Raw genomic sequence first — 17,637 nt, forward strand, 5'->3', positions numbered from 1 at the left:
GGCACTTCCATGTTATGTGGATTTCTGTGTTGGCGTTTTGATGTTGTTGTTTTTTTGGGGGGTTTTTTTGTTTGTTTGTTTGTTGTTGTTTTTTAATACTTAAGTGGACCCTGGCTACTGCAAGCATGGAACTGTGGCCAAAGACAGTGCGGAGGGAGGGAGGGGGGAAGTGGTTCTTTTGTGTTTTAGTAAAAATCATCTCTGATATACATGAGTGGATGTAATTATGTTTGTATTTTGGCAAGGGTTTTTTTGTTGTTGTTTCAATCCTATGGGGGAAAATGTATGGAATGGTCAGCTTCAGAGGTATGTCCTTGGTTCATGTCCTAGTTTCCTGAAATTGATCCCCAGTTTCGGCACACCTGGTGGGTTAAGGGGGGGTGGGGGGGGGGACTTTTCAGATCTCCTAGGTCAACATGTGTGTAGGCCTGCCGGAATCCCATTTATGTGTATACACACGTGTGCAGAAGATGAAATACGCACATTAAAGATCTTGTAATCCATGTCAGTGTTCGGTGTGTTGTGGAAACAAGAACATTCCCAACATGTACACTCCTGAAAATGGAGTCAGGCTGTTTATATGGTGAGGTGAAAAATAAACAAACGGCCGTACACATAAAAGGTTACAAGTCTCTGTGTGTGTGTGTGTGTGTGTGTGTGACTGACACCTGTTGGAAGACACAGAAAACAAATGACGAGCGCCCAAAGGCAGCTCTCAGTTGGCTGTACCCAGGCATGCAACCTGTTGTGTAAATGACTGTGTGTGTAAAGCGCGTAGAGTTGGTCTCTGACTAAAGATAGGTGCTGTTTAAGGATCCATTATATATGCTTATATATGACATGCCTAATTTTCTTTTCCAGATTTTGTTTTGTTTTGAAGTTCTATGGGATTTTTATGGGCAGTTTTTCAGTCCTGATTGTATGGCCCTGTGTCACTGGCTGAGCTATAAGCAACAAAAATGATTAATAAATAGATAAATACATATATGAATATATGAATAAATACCACACTTTGCGCTCATGTGCAAAAAAGAAAAATATGAAATAACACCCTCACCACGTTAGCAGCGTTGTGACCTGTGTATGTGTGTGTGTGTGTGTGTGTGTCCCCAGCACATCCTGTCGGAGCCGAGCGAGGTACAGACGCTGACAGGCCAGAGGCTGCCCCTCAAGTGCTCTGTGGACTACATCTCCTTCTCTGCTCACGCTGACTATCAGCAGACCAGCGAGTTCCTGCGCGCTCTGAAACCTCCACATGTGGTATGTCTGCTGTGACGGCTGCCTCTTCTCTGGTCCTGGTCTAACAATGACAGTGATAATAATGGATACTTGTTGAGCGCTTTCCTCCCATAACACACTCCCGACGAAAGGCCCCGATCGGGTCCCTACTGTGTACAACCATTTAAGACAAGGGGCCCTGCTTGGGGGCCTTAGTTTGGGTTTTTTGGAGTGGCACCTAATTTCAGTAATGACGTTACAAGCTAAGAATATCTTAACTGACCTTTCCGCTCTCCACTGCTACCAGTAAATGCAGCGTGTGTTGCTGTACTTGCAAGCAGGAGATTTATTTTCAAGGTGACTGGTTCACGTGAACAGTGCATGTCAACAATGCCATCTGACCCAGTTTCGTCTCGGCCACAAGGCAGAATTAGACGAAGAAGCCTATCATGGCTGGATAACCTTCTGAATTTAATCTGTTTGAAACTCTTTGTGCTTTCCTGGATTCGTTTACAAGTGTCAACTTTTTACAGTAATGTTATGCATAGAAGTTCTGGTTACTGCAGTACTGTCATACATAGAAACTCTGGTTATTACTGTCATGTTATACATAGAAGCTCTGGTTATTATTGTTATGTTTTATATAGAAGTTCTAGTTATTACCATAATGTTATATATAGAAGTTCTGGTTTTTACCATTATGTTATATATAGAAGTTCCTGTTTTTACCGTCATGTTATATATAGAAGTTCTGGTTTTTATCATTATGTTATACATAGAAGTTCTGGTTATCACAGTGAAGTCACACATAGAAGTTCAGGTTATCACCTTAACCAATGTCCGACATGGTCTTAATGATGACTGGCCTCTCCGCCATGACAGATCCTGGTTCACGGAGAAGCCAACGAAATGGCTCGCCTGAAAGCTGCCCTGATCCGGGAGTATGAGGATGACCCTGACTACAAGATGGAGGTGCACAACCCACGCAACACCAGCGCTGTGGAGCTCCACTTCCGGGGAGAAAAGATGGCCAAGGTCAGGGTCACTCGTCTGATGAAATGTGACGGCTGTGTGGTCACACACCCACCCACAGGAGACTGTGCAGACAGTGACAGTGTGTATGATGGTGTGATGATGATGACACTGATGATGTGCATGATGATGACAGTGTGTACAGACAGTGATGATGTGTGTGATGATGATGATGACAGTGATGATGCGTGTGATGATGATGACACTGATGATGACAGTGTGTACAGACAGTAATGATGTGTGTGATGATGATGACAGTGTGTACAGACAGTGATGATGTGGGTGATGATGATGACAGTGTGTACAGACAGTAATGATGTGTGTGATGATGATGACAGTGTGTACAGACAGTAATGATGTGTGTGATGATGATGACAGTGTGTACAGACAGTGATGATGTGTGTGATGATGATGACAGTGTGTACAGACAGTGATGATGTGGGTGATGATGATGACAGTGTGTACAGACAGTAATGATGTGTGTGATGATGATGACAGTGTGTACAGACAGTAATGATGTGTGTGATGATGATGACAGTGTGTACAGACAGTGATGATGTGGGTGATGATGATGACAGTGTGTACAGACAGTAATGATGTGTGTGATGATGATGACAGTGTGTACAGACAGTGATGATGTGTGTGATGATGATGATGACACTGATGATGTGCATGATGATGACAGTGTGTACAGACAGTAATGATGTGTGTGATGATGATGACAGTGTGTACAGACAGTGATGATGTGTGTGATGATGATGACAGTGTGTACAGACAGTGATGATGTGTGTGATGATGATGACACTGATGATGTGCATGATGATGACAGTGTGTACAGACAGTGATGATGTGTGTGATGATGATGATGACAGTGATGATGTGTGTGATGATGATGACAGTGTGTACAGACAGTAATGATGTGTGTGATGATGATGACAGTGTGTACAGACAGTGATGATGTGTGTGATGATGATGATGACACTGATGATGTGCATGATGATGACAGTGTGTACAGACAGTGATGATGTGTGTGGTAATGGTGATGACAGTGATGATGTGTGTGATGATGATGACAGTGTGTGCAGACAGTGACAATGTTTGTGGTAATGGTGATGATACTGACAGTGTGTGATGACAGTGACGATGTGTGTGACAATGATGATGATGACAATAATGACAGTGTTTGATGATTGTGACAATGTGTGTGGTGATGATGACAGAGCGTGCAGAGAGTAACGATGTGTGTGATAATGGTGATGATGATGATAGTGCGTTACGACAGTGACAATGTATGTGACGATGATGATGACAATGACTGTGTGATGAGAGTGACGATGTGTATGATGATGATGATGATAACAACAGTGTGTGATGACAGTGACTATGTGTGTGATGTTGATGACAGAGTTTGCAGACAGTAACGATGTGTGATGATGACAATGACAGTGTGTGATGACAGTGATGATGACAGTGACGATGTGTGTGATGTTGATGACAGAGTGTGCAGACAGTGATTATGTGTGTGATGATGATGATGAAAGTGACGATGTGTGTGTGTTGATGACAGAGTGTGCAGACAGTGATGATGTGTGTGACGGTGTGTGCAGACAGTGACAGTGTGTGATGACAGTGATGTTGTGTGTGATGATGATTATGACAATGACAGTGTGTGATGACAGTGATGATGTGTGTGATGATGATTATGACAATGACAGTGTGTGATGACAGTGATGATGTGTGTGACAATGATGATGACAGTGACAATGTGTGTGATGTTGATGACAGAGTGTGCAGACAGTGATGATGTGTGTGATGATGATTATGACAATGACAGTGTGTGATGAGAGTGATGATGTGTGTGACGATGATGATGACAGTAACAGTGTGTGTGGTGATGATGATGATGATGATAACGACAGCATGTGATGATAGTGACATGGATGACGATGATGGCAATAATAGCATATGACAGTGGAGTTGTGCATGATATTATCGTAACAGTGTGTGATAACAGTGATGATGTGTATGGTGATGATAACAGTGTATGATGATGTTGTGTGATGACAGTGACACTGATGAAGATGATGATGATAACAATGTATGATGACAGTGGTAATGTGTTATTGTATGTGATGATAACAGCGTATGATAACAGTCATGATGTGTGTGATGACGATGATGATGATAATAGTGTGTGATGACAAGTGATGGTGTGTGTGATGATGATGATGGTGACAACATTGTGATGATGGTGATGATGACAGTGTGTGTGACAATGATAATGACAGTGACAGTGTGTGATGATGACTGTGATAATGATGTGTGTGTCAACAACATTGTTATGGACAGTGTGTGATGATTTGTGACATTGTTTGACAATGTGTGACAGTGTGTGTGACGATGATGGCAATGTGTCATGATGATGATAATGTGTGGCAATGTGTCATGATGATGACAGTGTGTGATAATTATTATGACAATGTGTGACAATGTGACAGTGATGATGGTGTGTGATGATTATGACAATGTGTGACAATGATGACAGTGTGTGATGATTATGACAATGTGTGACAGTGTGTGACAATGATGACAATGTGTGATGATTATGACAATGTGTGACAATGATGACAGTGTGTGATGATTATGACAATGTGTGACAATGATGACAGTGTGTGATGATTATGACAATGTGTGACGGTGTGTGACAATGATGACAATGTGTGATGATTATGACAATGTGTGACAGTGTGACGATGATGATGTGTGATGATTATGACAATGTGTGACAGTGTGTGATGATTATGACAATGTGTGACAGTGTGTGACAATGATGACGATGTGTGATGATTATGACAATGTCTGACAGTGTGTGAGAATGATGATGATGTGTGATGAATATAATGACAATGTGTGACGACAATAAATAATGTGTGGTGATGATGATGACTATGTGTGATAGTGATGATGGTGTGTGTGTCAATGATGACGATTTGTGATGACGATGATAGCGATGTGTGACGATGACAGGTGGTGGGAGAGCTGGCTTCACAGAGCCCAGAGCAAGGTCACAGTGTGTCCGGCATCCTGGTCAAACGCAACTTCAACTTCCACCTCATGTCGCCACGAGACCTGCACAGTCAGTCACCGTCTGTCTGTCTGTCCCTCTGTCTGTCCCTCTGTCTGTCCCTCCCCTTTCTGGTTTTTTCTTTCCTTGTCAGGACAGTCATGGAGCATTGTATTAGCAGCTGTTGTTCAGCTAACCATGATAATGATATACTTTACCACATGTGCTTGAAGGTTAAGGTTATGTCGATGTAACTTTGACGTACTTGCCCACAAGTGTTTGCAGGTTACACAAGTCTAACCGTTACACACCATTTCTTTCAGACAGTAAGGCGATACTTTTTCCTCAGCTTAGACCCGTGCTCCTTACGATACGGTGTGCCTAGTGTGTAGTTAAAAGTCTGTCAAAGTGATGTCAGGAATCTGTCAGAATTCAAACTGCTCATAAAACAAGTCTCACTTTCACACAGACAGAATAGCAGGGGACAGGGCAAAGCCAGGAATGCCGAAATCAACAGACAAGTGAACAGGTGACACAACATGTGAACACAGTTTTGATGATGATGTCAGGACTTTGAGATAGACCTTGGCGGAAGGTGCAGACATGGCCTTGGCATCGACAGCAATTGATCCAGCAGTGCTAGACTTAACCATCTGCCCCCTGAATCGCCCAATATGGCCTGCCAGAAGTGCCCCGATTTAATCCTTGAACTGACCGGTACGGCCTACTTAAAAGTGTTCCTTTACCTTTACTTTCACTTTTTTCAGTCCTGTAACGCACCGAGAACGGAAGTACATTTGTTACTTCCTTCCGTTGACGCCATTTTGAAGTTAGAAGCAAGCGGATCGGTTGAGAAGTTTCTGAGCCTCAATTTTTTAAGTTGATGTTTTTAGACAAAAAAAAGGCTGATAATGATTTATTAGACATGCTTTTAGTCATAGGCAACTGTTATCATGGGGTATCTTCATTTATATCTGAGTATTTCGAGGATGAAAAAACGAACACACTCACAACAGATCACTCAGTGGGAATCAGCTTTAACTCTCTCCATACGAACGGCGAAAGAGACGACGTTAACAGCGTTTCATCCCAATTACTATCATCAAAATATTGCAAGCGGAACGCTCTTATACTGAAGAGGTGAATGTTGACAAAGAATACCACAGTTCTGACGACGGAAGCTAAAGGTTGGGTCATTCAGACACCCACTGGACATCCGAGGGGTCTGTGTAGAGGAGAAGAGCGGACTGGCCGTACTGAGTGAGTTAAAAATCTTTGATGCACACACAGCTTGAGACTTTTTCCAGAACATGTTGGAGTTTTTTTTTGAATGTTCATCATTCTAAACAATTAAAGTATTCCAAATTTATTTCTATGTAAACTATGATGTTTTCTGCATATCATGAACTGTCTTCTACAACAAAATAAATAATGCCTTATTTCATTTGATTTTTTTTATTTGTTTGGTATGTGTGAGTATGGTGAGGAGTTACTTCCCTTCACACAGGATTAAGAAGTTCCCTTGGGATTTTTCTGTCAGTGTGCAGACGTTAACTCACTTGGGATGGCAAGTTTTCTCTCTTTTTTCCCCACAGATGGCCCATTTGTAAGAGTTTGGAAAAAAATTACAAAAAATACAAAATACAGAGTAAGAAAATGAAACTTCCAGAACTGGTTTATTACGTGTTATGCTATTACATATAAAAGAAAATCAAATTTCTCATCTTATTTTTAGTTTTGCCATTATGTAAAAAATAATGCCTTTTTTTTCTTACCCCGAATCACTATACCCATGCTCACTTTCTGCACTTAATTCACTTTCTTCTTCTTCATCATCCACCTCTTCAGTGTCTGACCCTTCAGTTTGTAGCATTTCAAGTACTTCGGCAACACTAAAATGTTGTCAACGTGTGTGTGAGACAGGCTACATATGACAGGCTGGCCAGTCATACCATTAGGTCGTGGAGTGACCCAGAATAGCACACTCTGCTTGGCTAATCACAAAGTCACGTGTACAGAGTGTGATGGATTTTTTCATTTTTGGAAAATGCTATTCCATCCGTCGTCTGAATCCAAATACATTTTATGTAGGAATGCTCACACATTCCATCGTCCGGAGAGAGTTAATGTGCTTCTTTCAGTTGTTATCATTAATACTTACGTAGTGCCTATCCTGGGTCAGAGACCAAGCTCAAAGCGCTCCACACAGTCACTTGCACAACAGGCTGCATAGCTAGGTAGAGCCGACTGAGAGCTGCCTTCAGGCGCTTGTCATTCGTTTCCAGTATGATAGCTGCGCTTTATGTGTTGTTGAAATTTTTGGGGACTGTGTGCGCCAGTCAAGTTCGATCTGGACTCACTTTTGGCCTGATCGCCCGAACGATTGATGCATTTTTGTATCCTGTTTGAAAACATGGTTACATGCAGTGACAACATGGTTACATGCAGTGACAACATGGTTACATGCAATGACAACATGGTTACATGCAATGACAAGGAGTCAGTGAAAGGACAGAAAAGGAGAAAGAAAGAAGAAGAAAAAACTTAGCTGCTAATGTAGGACAGGTCAGGAAAACCAAGATGGTTGCCGAAAAAGAGGTCGCTGTGTCTGTCAACACAAGGGAGGTAACTTACCAAGGGAGGCTATTGGCCGCAGCCATTTTAGATTTCTCTGGACAGGACAGGAATCCAGACCTTCGCACCAGTGGGTCACAGTTTGTTAAATGAAACGTAATTTTAGGTAAAAAGTTTTCTTTCTTTCAGATCAGGAGGATGTGCCAGTTGTGCCATGAAATTAGAAATCCTTTCATATTGGATAGGATGTGCCTCACAGCATGAAGACCTGTTGTTTTTCCAGGCTACACAGACCTGGCGATGAGCACGGTGACTCAGCGGCTGAGCATTGCCTACACGGGCAGCGTGTCACTGCTGCAGTTCTACCTGGGCCAGCTGGCAGGGGACGTGGCCCAGAGCACCGTCAGCGGCAACGTCGTCCTCTCCGTCTTCAACTCCATCCTCATCACCGTCTTCTCCAGCATGGTGATGGTCGAGGTGAGGCCACTGGGGGCGATGGGCAAGGCGACTTCACTTGGTGACCACTGGACTTGACTTTGTGACCTCTAGACTGGATTTGACTTTGTGACCTCTGGACTTGACTTTCTGACCTCTGGACTGGATTTGACTTTGTGACCTCTGGACTTGACTTTGTGACCTCCAGACTGGACTTGATGACCTCAGGACTGGATTTGGTGACCTCCAGACTGGACTTGGTGACCTCAGGACTGGACTTGGTGACCTCAGGACTGGACTTAGTGACCTCAGTGCTGGACTTGGTGACCTCCGGACTGGACTTGGTGACCTCCGGACTGGACTTGGTTGACTTGCTGGACTTCCACACTTCAGTTGGTGACCTCTGGCTTTGACTTGACTTCACTTGACTTGCTGGACAACTAGATTTGACTTCACTTGACTTGCTGGACAACTAGACTTGACTTCACTTGACTTGCTGACACTAGACTTTTTTTTTCTTCTTCATAATTCTGTGCATCATGTTGCCTCCATTCATTGGCCAAAAATAAAAACACAAAAAAAAGCCCCCCAGAAAAACAAAACAGAAAAAAAAACAAAAAAAAACACACACACACATTCATTCACAATCCGGTGTGTCATTGATTTTACTGCTGATGGACAATGCTAGATCATGCTATTGTGTTAGCTCATGTTACAATCATGTCTGGGGGGTTTTAAACACTGGTGTGTTAAAATAACACTGTTGTGTGTTGTGTTTGCAGTGGGTGTCCAACCCTGTAACAGATATGTACGCAGATTCTGTCATCACCGTCATTCTTAGAGCCGAGCGCGACCCCATGCCTCAAAAAAGTATGTTAAGCAGTATGTGTGTGTGTGTCTGTATCTGAGTTTGTATGTGTGAGTCAGTCACTGTGTGTGTGATTATCTGAGTGTGTGAATGTGTGTCCAGTTCTGTGTGTATGTGTGAGTGTGCATCTTTGTGTGTGTGTGTGTGTGTGTATCTTTCTCTTTTTGTGTGTGTGTGTTTGTCTGAGTTTGTGTGTTTGTGTGTGTCTGAGCATCTGCGTGTTGTTGCTGTTAATATCAGTCTGTTATGAATTTATCTAGGTAATGTCAGTGTGTGTATGTGTGTGTGTGTATGGATGTGTGAGAGAGAGGGAGAGTGAAAATCTGTGGTGGTGTTGTTCCATGTGTTTTGTTTGTGTCGGTCTGTGTGTTAATTAAGATATGATTGTGTCTGTAGGCGCCTGCCTGACAGCAGTCTGTGCATATGTTTATGGTGCGGGTATACTTGTGACAATAGTTGTGACAGTTTGGATACAGGTGCACCTGTGACTGAGTGGTGTGGGTGCAGGTATACCTGTGACAGTGTGTGGTGTGGATGCTTGATTTACCTCTGACGGGCTGTGGTGTTGGCACAGGTATACCTGTGACTGTGTTGTGGGTGCAGGTGTATCTGTGACAGTGTGTGGTGTGAGTGCAGGTGTACTTTGACAGTGTATTTGTATTTGTATTTCTTTTTATCACAACAGATTTCTCTGTGTGAAATTTGGGTTGCTCTCCCCAGGGAGAGCACATGGCTATACTACAGCGTCACCCATTTTTTAATATTTTTTTCCTGCATGCAGTTGTTGTTTTTTCCTATCAAGTGGATTTTTCTACAGAAACAACCCTTTTGTTGCCATGGGTTCTTTTATGTGCGCGAAGTGCATGCTGCACACGGGACCTCGGTTTATTGTCTCATCCAAATGACTAGCGTCCAGACCACCACTCAAGGTCTAGTGGAGGGGGAGAAAATATTGGTGGCTGAGCTGTGATTCAAACCAGCGCGCTCAGATTCTCTCGCTTTCTAAGCGGACGCGTTACCTCTAGGCCATCACTCCACTTGTGTGGTGTTGGTACAGGTGTACTGTGACCATGTGGTACAGGTGTACCTGTGACTGCGTGTTGTTGATACAGGTGTACCTGTGACAGTGTGTGGTGTGGGTGCAGGTATACCGTCAGTGCTGAGCGTGGACCGGGCGCACTTCCAGGAGTGCCTGCTGGAGACGCTGCAGGAGATGTTTGGGTCGCAGTGCACCGACCGCCTGTTCCAGAGGGACCGCCTCTCCGTCACCATCGACCAGAAACAGGCTGTCATTAACCTGGAGACCCTGGTCCGTCCATGTCTGTCTGTCTGTCTGTCCGTCTCTATGTCTGTCTTGGTGTTTTTTTATGTTGGGGGGGGGGGTGTTGGGGGGGGAGTATATTTGAGGGGATGTGTGTGTGTTGGGGGGGGAGTATATTTGAGGGGATGTGTGTGTGTTGGAGTGTGTGTTGGAGGGTGTGTGTGAATGAGTTGGAAGATGTGTGTGTCAGGGTATTATTGAGGGTGTGAGTGTGTATGTTTTAGGGTGTATATGTGTGTGTGTATATGTTGGAGGGTGTGTGTGAGTGTGTTTGTGAATGTGTTGGAGGGTGTGTGTGTGTGAATGTGTTGGAGGGTGTGTGTATTTGAGTGTGTATGTTGAAGTGCGTGTGTGGTTGTTTGAGGATGTGTGTGTGTGTGTGTGTTGGAGGGTATGTGTGTGTGTATGTGAGGTGGGGGGTGAGTGTGTATAATTTAGAGTGTGCGTGTTGGGTGTGAGTGTATGTTTGAGGGTGTGTGTGTGTGTGTATCTTGTGCTTAGTGAGTACAAGTTTGCTGGGATGCTGAATCGGCTGAATCCATGTTAAAGATTGAGCAACTCTGATTTAAAAAAAAAAATTTTTAAGTATTTTACTGTTGTAAAAATATGTTACTGTCTGACTTAAACTTATTTCATAAGTGTAATGTGCAGATGTTTCAGGTGAATTCGTCACCATGTAGTATTTATTCTTTATTGAAAATATAATAACAAGCAGCAGCTATGTTCCAAAATGTGGTGAGATGTTCAAGGTGAAACAAGGCAACTGTTAAGAGCTTTGTGTGGGTGTGTGTGTTTGTGCATGCATGCATGCGTGCTCATGTGTGTTTTACCAGTTTTTGTAAATCCCCTAGAGCCCAGTTTAGAGACCAGACGCTGAATAAATTCCCACTGTCATCATTTCAGGAGGTGGAGTGCGCTGATGAAAGTCTGCAACACTTACTGCACTCTGTTGTGCAAAAGCTTCACCAGGCAGTCACGCCAATCAAAACGTCGCCTGCTAAATGATGACGGCCTTCCCTCCCCTTCTTCCACCCCCCCCCCCTCCCTCCCTCCCTGTCACCCCAGCCCAGCCCTGCTGTTCCAGCTCTCCGACACAGTGATCAGATCTGACAAGCAAGTGATCAGACCTTATGAGTTCTTCGTTCTGAGCATAGCACTCCTGCTGAGGTACAGTGTTAACCCACTATGCTCACAAGAAAAATGCTGCACTGAAGTGTGAGTGATAAGACCTTATGAGTTCTTCGTTCTGAGCGTAGTATTTCCTGCTGAGCTAGTGTTAACCCACTATGCTCACAAGAAAAATGCTGCACTGAAGTGTTAGAATATCAAGCTGTGTTTTAGATTTCTCTTTGATAAATCAGTCTCTTTTTTTATTTTTTTATTTTTGCGGGTTTTTTTTTTATTTTCTTTTTCTCCTGTTTTTCAGGGTTCATTTGTGTTGTACTCAGACCAACGTGTGATCGGACAAGCTTGTGGGTTGACGCCTTGAAGTGAGAGCTGACGGGGTGGGGGTGGGGGGTGATGACAGCAGCAGGAACGTGCGTGTGTGTGGTTGGAGTGAATGTGGTACTTGTGTTCTGGCTTGTGGAAATCTGAATGAGTGATTGAGACGTGTTTATATATGCTGGTTTCTTTGCGTGTGTTTCCCTTTTCTTTTCTTTTTTTTTTTAGTATGGGCTGCAACTCTCACGTTTACTCATATCTGCGAGTGGGCTGTTAACTGTATGACCGTTTTTACCCTTCCATTTAGGCAGCTGTACTCCTGTTTCAGGGATGTGTATGCTTGGTATGTATGTGTTTCCATACCACACTGAACTGTGAAACAGGATCTTTAACCTGCGTCTCTGTTGTCCTGCATGTGTGTATGCAATGCACAAAGAGAGGGTCAGCCACTAGCAGGTCTGCACACATGTTGATCTGGGAGATCAGAAATATCTCCACCCTTAACCACCAGACCCAGCCGGGATTGAAACCCAGGAGCCTAGGATTGGAAATTTAGTGCTCTGACCATCTGGTTGTTGCACTCACCCTGATACATGCTGTGAAGATCGTCCTGTTCTGATTGGCTGGCCAGTGAGCCAACATGATTCTATTGGATGTGAGATGGCTGTGGTTGTATCATTGCAGCAATTGTGACCATGTTTATCAGGGTGCTTCAGAAAGCAGACATGTGGTTGACTGAGTGGTGTAGTGTGTTGTGTGAGTATGAAAACTGGTGATTACACTTCAACATTGTTGATGGTAAGTTGTGCAAGGACATCAGCAGCCTTGAAGCTGAAACCAGATGTTGTATTTCATGACATGTCATGGAATTAAAAAAAAATTTGGTTGCTAGATGTCTTGTCTGTGTTCTGTGTGGTGGTAAAATGGTGTCTAGGGTTTTATCATACAGCAGTGATCAAGAATCCCATGAACCACACTCAACCCGTTCATTCTGCACACATCTGACAAGACGGGCAGTAGGTCCACATTGTTTATTTCCATAGCACTGTGGCTTGCTGACTGTACGGTGGATGACTCGAGTACAGCGGCAAGTCAGTTCTGCCAAACATCACAGACATACACTCCTTCCATTCTCACCACACCACACCGCACACCTCTGTCTCTCTGTCCAATCTCACACCAAATTTCCTCAAGCAAGAAGCATAGATCACAAAAAAAATCATATCAGAGGAGGAAAACAAGTCCTGGAAATTATGTTAACAACGCAACCATTATTCATTCAGAAAAATTAGAAAAAAAAATCTAACAATGCCAATGCCACATCTTCATAGTACAAGGAACATTTCTTGACAGTTTCTAACAATGCAACAGTAACATTCATACAGAAGGGAAAAATATTTAACAGTAATTCTAACAATGCTGAAAAAAAACAAGAAAAAAAACATTTTTTACAAGAAAATGGATTTTTAACACGTCCCATCAATGCAACCAGTCTATGTACACGTGTAGTGAGCTTTGGGGTTATGACACCAAGACTTGCTCTGCAGCAGCCAGCACCAAACTGGTCGTTCCACTTCTCCTCTGGGACACAAGGGGAGAAAGTAACTAACCCGCCCACCCCCTCTCCTATCCATCCCACCCCCATCACAACGACCCCTGTACCCACAGAAATGGCTGTAAATGTGAAAACCCTTGCACCAGCAGCCACTACCACCACCACCTGTATAACCCATCCTCCCCTGCCCCACTAACTCTTTCAGACTAACCGACCCCTGTTCCAAGCCTCTGGTGATATGGAAACCTTGTACAGGCAGGTGGAGGGAGGGGGAGGAGATGGTTCAGGAGTGAATCCTGCAGGTACAGGAGGGAGTGTTGGAGGAAGGGGGGGGTGTATGTGGAAAGGGAGGGGTGTATGTGGGGAGGAAGGGGGGAGTGTACGAGGGGAGGAAGGGGGGTGTATGTGGGGAGGGAGAAAGGGGGGAGTGTATGTGGGGAGGAAGGGGGGTGTATGTGGGGAGGGAGAAAGGGGGGAGTGTACGTGGGGAGGGAGAAAGGGGGGAGTGTATGTGGGGAGGGAGAAAGGGGGGAGGAAGGGGGGTGTATGTGGGAAGGGGTGTATGTGGGGAGGAAGGGGGAGGGGTGTATGGGGAGGGAGGGGGGTGTATGTGGGGAGGGAGGGGGGGTGTGTGTGGGGAGGGAGGGGAGGGGTGTATGGGGAGGGAGGGGGGGGGTGTGTGGGGAGGGAGGGGAGGTGTGAGGGAGGGGAGGTGTGTATGGGGAGGGAGGGGGGGTGTGAGGGAGGGGAGGTGTGTGTGGGGAGGGAGGGGAGGGGTGTATGTGGGGGGGGAGGAGGAAGTGTATGTGGGAAGGAAGAGGGGTGTGTGTGGGGAGGAAGAAGGGGGTGTGGGGAGGGGAGCGAGGGGGTGTATGTGGGGAGGGAGGAAGGGGGGGTGTATGTGGGGAGGCAGGGGTTAGGGGGAAGTGATGGCCCAAACGTTATAGGCTGGAGGTGGGCTGTGCTGGGATCATGGGGACAAGGTGAGAGCTGGGTGCCGGTGGGGACCAATAGAGGACGAACCACTCCCTGAAGAGCGTGACAAACCCCGCCTCTAGAGGTACTACCCCTCCCATGCACCCCCTAACCCCCATGCATGCATGTTCATGATTATAGCTCGTTAGATATTGTTCACATTCCCCTTCACTGAGGCCTAATGTGAATAAACCATCTTCTTCTTCTTCTTCTCTGTATCTCTCTCTACAGGGAGGGGGTGAGGTGTGAGGGCAGTTGTAGAGGACAGGGATGGTCAGGACACAGTTGAAAGTGGGGAAGGTGGGGGGGGCAAGGATAGAGGCGTTGGGGGTAGGACAGGGTAAGAGGCAAAGGACACCAAGTAGTTCTTGGAGAATAGGGAGGACATTGTGTGGGGGGTAGGTACTATATCCCCCACCCCCCAAAAAAACCACCCCTCTCCCCACTCTCTCTTCACCCACAGTATCTTCCCCCATCACTTGTAATGGACTGTGCAACAGAAACACGGAGGGGGATTAGTATCAGTATAGGGCAAGGAGAACTGTCATGACAAGAGGGCTCGGGAGGCAGCAGCAGAAACATGCTGGGGTCCCAACCCCATCACAAAAAAAAAAAACCGAAAACCAGCCCACTCCAACCCTGTACAACTCCACTATCCCCTCCGGCACTGCACCCTTGCCATGTACCAACCCAGTTTCAGCAGTACTTTAGTTCTATCATGTTAAGTGCGCGCGCGCACACACACACACACACTCACACACACACTGGCACAACTGGCCCCTCAAACACGCTGGCCCAATTTGGCTCTGCAACTCCCCCAATCGCTCTGAGGGAGAGTTAACCCTCCACAATGCCAAGGAGTGCGCAGTTTGGTCCACAAACCATTTTACACTACCCACCCACCCCTCCCACTGACCCCAGATCAAGGGTCTAGGCTACATGCCCAAGGGACGGTGTCCAGCCTACTTCTCTTCCTCACTCCATGAACCTAGTGGTCTCCCCTTCCAATTAATCGTTTTTAACAGTCCAGGGACGTCATCAAACCTAGCCGGCCATCCTCTGACATCCCCTCTGACCCCCCCAGCCGCCCCCCTCATTCCAGCCGCCCCCCTCACATCCAATGACAACATGAACACCCCTTGCATCTGCCCACCTCTGTCTTCCCTCACTTTTTTTTTTTTTTCTTTTCTTTTCTTCAGAACAGGTCTGGTTCTCAAACCAGGACCACTATCTCAACATGTCATCATACCTGGTGGGAACCCACCTACTCAAAGCAGTGCCTTGCTAAAGCCCCCCCCCCCCCCCTCCCCTCCTAAATCACTCCACAGGCTACATAACCACTCCACTACCAGACCAACATCACCGTACTGTTGGTCCTCTGAGCACTGTTTCAGTTTCTCAAGCTGGTGTCACTTGCCTCTGGACAAATACACTGCACCACATCTACTAGACAGATGCCTGACCAGCAGGAAGACCCAAAGCCCTTCGTCAGTCAGTCCTTGAGTGCATGTGCATAGAGCACATTCCCTTCCCACTGCTGCGCTCTTCTACCTCTGTAGCTTACATCGCACCGTGCCCTCTAGGGCTTTTCCATCATGGTCATCAGTACATCGCTCCACTCCATCTGGTGTCCCCCCCCCCCCCCACACCCATTCCTCCCACCACCCCAAAAAAACCAGCTGTGCTGCCCCTAGCCCCTCTAGGCCCGCAGGAGTTCAAACCCTACACAACTCCCTAGTCCTGTTACACAAACATGCACATGCCAGTAAGCAGTGGCGACTTCAAAACAACAAATGTCAATGGTCCATGAGCATGCCTAATCATCAAACAGTTCATCCCCACCATTCTCTACTCAATCTACAGTGGGATTAGTTAACAGCCCAGTTACACAATAACAAACAACAAAAGTCAGGGTGATTTTCATTTTCATTGCATCACAATTCACATACATTTTCTAAACACATTATTTTGTAGCAAAATCATTCCTCTGGAACATGAAAAAATGAATCGGTGTGTTCGACTCCACACCAGCCAAGCCAAAGAGACAATCATGCATATCGAGATAAATAATTAACAAGTACATTGGCCACACAATTTGAGTGAAATGTAGCAGACACCATAAGTCACATGAACCCATGGCACTGGCACTGGTATTGAGAATATTGTAATGTAACCCATGCTTTACACACACGCGTGCACGCACACACACACACACACATACACACACAGGTGTTTGGTTACATCAGGTAAGTGCTGGGTTAATGCCGATGAACACAGAGACAAGATAACCATGGCGACAGCTGGTCTGGCATCTGGAATAAAACAGACCCGACTGGTTTGCTACACTGGATTCATTCAGAAACAGTCTTATACATAGCAACTACTGCACCAGATGAACTGTCTTCCCACCATCCACCCCCCTTTCCCCCCACACATACACACAATGACAAAATCATGCATGTCAGCAGGCACACGTATGCATTATGTACAGAATGGCATTCGCGAGCAATGGCAAAATGTTCCACAGAAGAGAAAGACAGGCGTGTAGCGCACACGCTGTGTCCACTTGCTCACCCACGGACTGCACACTATCACCAGAAAACAGGGTGTCAGTCTGTGGCGGGCACCGCGGGCACCAAAACAAAGCGGACCTCCAGAGGTGCCAGACAGACATTGCTCCCACAGTCCAACTCTTAAAGAAAATAAATAAAAACAGAATTTCAAAAAAATGAAAAACAAAAAACTTCACAATATGTGACTAGCACAATCAGCGTGCGCACTCTTTCTTTTAATAAGGAGTGCATTCCAGAAAAGTCCATTTTATTTTATTTTTAAGTAAAATAATAAATAAAACAAATTAACATAGTGCACATGCACAAGTTTCAATGTCAGTGTTGAGCAAGCAGTGGTTCCCACCTCTGAGTTAGCCAATACCTGCCATGATAGACATGATCTTTATTATAACAATGACCAACATTTCACATGCCTTATTCAATACCTGGCATGATGGACATGTTGATCTGTATTATAGCAATGACCATGATTTTACCTGCCTTATCCAATACCTGCCAAGACAGACATGTAGATCTTTTTTTATAACGATGACCAATATTTTACCTGCCTTATCCAATAAATGGCATATCGACATGATC

At 45.2% G+C, this 17,637-nt stretch overlaps 1 protein-coding gene across 1 annotated transcript in view; it reads left to right on the forward strand.

Moving 5' to 3' along the window:
• LOC143300999 (cleavage and polyadenylation specificity factor subunit 3-like) overlaps positions 1-12,840 on the forward strand; it is a 29,401-nt gene extending 16,561 nt beyond the window's left edge. The window contains exons 11-17 of the mRNA XM_076614976.1: positions 1,114-1,260; positions 2,101-2,253; positions 5,278-5,386; positions 8,172-8,365; positions 9,106-9,193; positions 10,337-10,500; positions 11,416-12,840. Of these exons, the coding sequence (XP_076471091.1) occupies positions 1,114-1,260; positions 2,101-2,253; positions 5,278-5,386; positions 8,172-8,365; positions 9,106-9,193; positions 10,337-10,500; positions 11,416-11,517 (957 nt within the window). The 3' untranslated portion in view covers positions 11,518-12,840. The remainder of the gene's footprint in view (positions 1-1,113; positions 1,261-2,100; positions 2,254-5,277; positions 5,387-8,171; positions 8,366-9,105; positions 9,194-10,336; positions 10,501-11,415) is intronic.
• Positions 12,841-17,637: the final 4,797 nt, after the last annotated feature.

The sequence above is a fragment of the Babylonia areolata genome, chromosome 27 (genome assembly GCF_041734735.1).
Source record: "Babylonia areolata isolate BAREFJ2019XMU chromosome 27, ASM4173473v1, whole genome shotgun sequence".
Lineage (NCBI taxonomy): Eukaryota > Metazoa > Mollusca > Gastropoda > Neogastropoda > Buccinidae > Babylonia > Babylonia areolata.